A 1,604-nucleotide genomic window follows, 5' to 3' on the forward strand; every position below is an offset into this window, starting at 1 on the left:
AGCAATTTGGACTTGGTCAAATCAAATACCCCCACATCAAGAAATACCCTTTCATCAAGCAACGGTAGTGAAGTTGAAATTCTCACAATGGGTTCGGGCTCCACTTAGCGGGCCACCAAAGCCCAAGACTGATTTACTCAAATCAAATTTGAGTGGAACATCTTTAATCTGGTAGACTCCAATATTAACTTTAGCTCTATACTCATTTCCACCATTCACAAATGCCAAACATAACACTCCAGGGTGGGCCTCTACCATTGAGTTCAGCCCAAATATAGACCAAACTGCATCCTTACCTTCTAACTCAAGATCAATACTTGGAACTCCAGGCCCTAATAAAGTTGATGAGAAATATTTGGACTCATAACAAAGCCCAAATGGTGCAATGGGTTTTACTGTAGGAACCTTAGAAAGCTGTTGAGCAAAAAAAGATGTTATAGCCTTAAAAATAGAACCTTCTAAAATAGTGTAAGGTAACAAAGTGTTGATTGTGGTTCCACCACCAGAACCCGTGTCCTTTACCGAAAGCAATGAAATGTTAAGGCCCGGAACGGGCTTTTGGTTAATTTTGATACCCTTTACATTGATGTAATATTCATCAAATGGGCTTATAGTTAATGGTGTATATTTAAGTGTTTTTGAAAAATCAAGCCCAGGAAGGAGACTATAAGGCCCGTCTGACCCAAAGAAAATGACTCCATTAGAATTACCCGATGGAATACACATAGTAAAAATGGGCTTAAGCCCAAGTTTAGAGGCCAACACGTTTTGTACTGCAATCGGAGCATGGGCCAGCCCGGCTACACCTTGTACACCTTTAGGTAACTTTAGCTCGACCAGAGCTGAAGGCGAGCAAGTAAATAAGAAATCCCGTATTTGGACCAATGGGCCCGGGTTAAACCCATTAGTTGAACTAAAAGCAATAACATCTTCAGCTAACTCACCCACAGTATTCTGATGGGTTACTGGATTTTCTAAATAATACCCACAAGTATTAGCATGACAAAATGGTCTAGCTGCTATTGGACAAGTATGACAATATTTAGTACCAGCTTTTTGACATTGGGCTGATTTACATTTGGGCTGGGTCAAAGTGGATGATTTGTAATTAGTTTCACAATTAACCCATAAGTGGCGGGTTGTAAGGTCCACTACAAAGCCCACGGGTTTAAGAGGGGTTCTTCCGTAAATATCAGCCACTAGTAAATTAGTACCTACATCTTGGCGTATTGGTAAAACTAAGGCTTTTGGTTTTTGGGATAAAGCAGAAATAGAAGCAAAGTTGAGAGAAAACAATATGAGGAAAATAAGAGTTGGTTTTGTCATTTTGGGTTTGGATTGGTGTAAGACTGAAGAAGAGATTTGTGGATGGATTATATTTATAAGTAGTACGATTTATGATTTATCCATTATTTAGTATTTTTAAAAGTTATTTTAACACGTGTTATTTTATGATTGTGGAGGATATAGTCTTAGTTTAAGAAAGTGATGAGTGGATTGCATGTGGTGAAGTGGAGCATGAATGGATTGCACGTGGTGTTCATTGTTCAGGTGTGTGAATTTGTGTAATGCTGGAAACCGCGTATGATCAAAACACGTTGACT

The 1,604-nt window shown here is 38.9% G+C and overlaps 1 protein-coding gene across 1 annotated transcript; it reads right to left on the minus strand.

Moving 5' to 3' along the window:
• LOC130799495 (gamma conglutin 1-like) lies at window positions 1–1,373 on the minus strand (the record flags this gene model as incomplete). The annotated part of the gene is given in 1 exon segment (XM_057662604.1): window positions 1–1,373. A coding segment is annotated over 1 exon segment (1,272 nt). The 5' UTR covers window positions 1,327–1,373.
• Between the last annotated feature and the right edge of the window lie 231 nt (window positions 1,374–1,604).

This window comes from Amaranthus tricolor, chromosome 14 (assembly GCF_026212465.1).
Source record: "Amaranthus tricolor cultivar Red isolate AtriRed21 chromosome 14, ASM2621246v1, whole genome shotgun sequence".
NCBI lineage: Eukaryota > Viridiplantae > Streptophyta > Magnoliopsida > Caryophyllales > Amaranthaceae > Amaranthus > Amaranthus tricolor.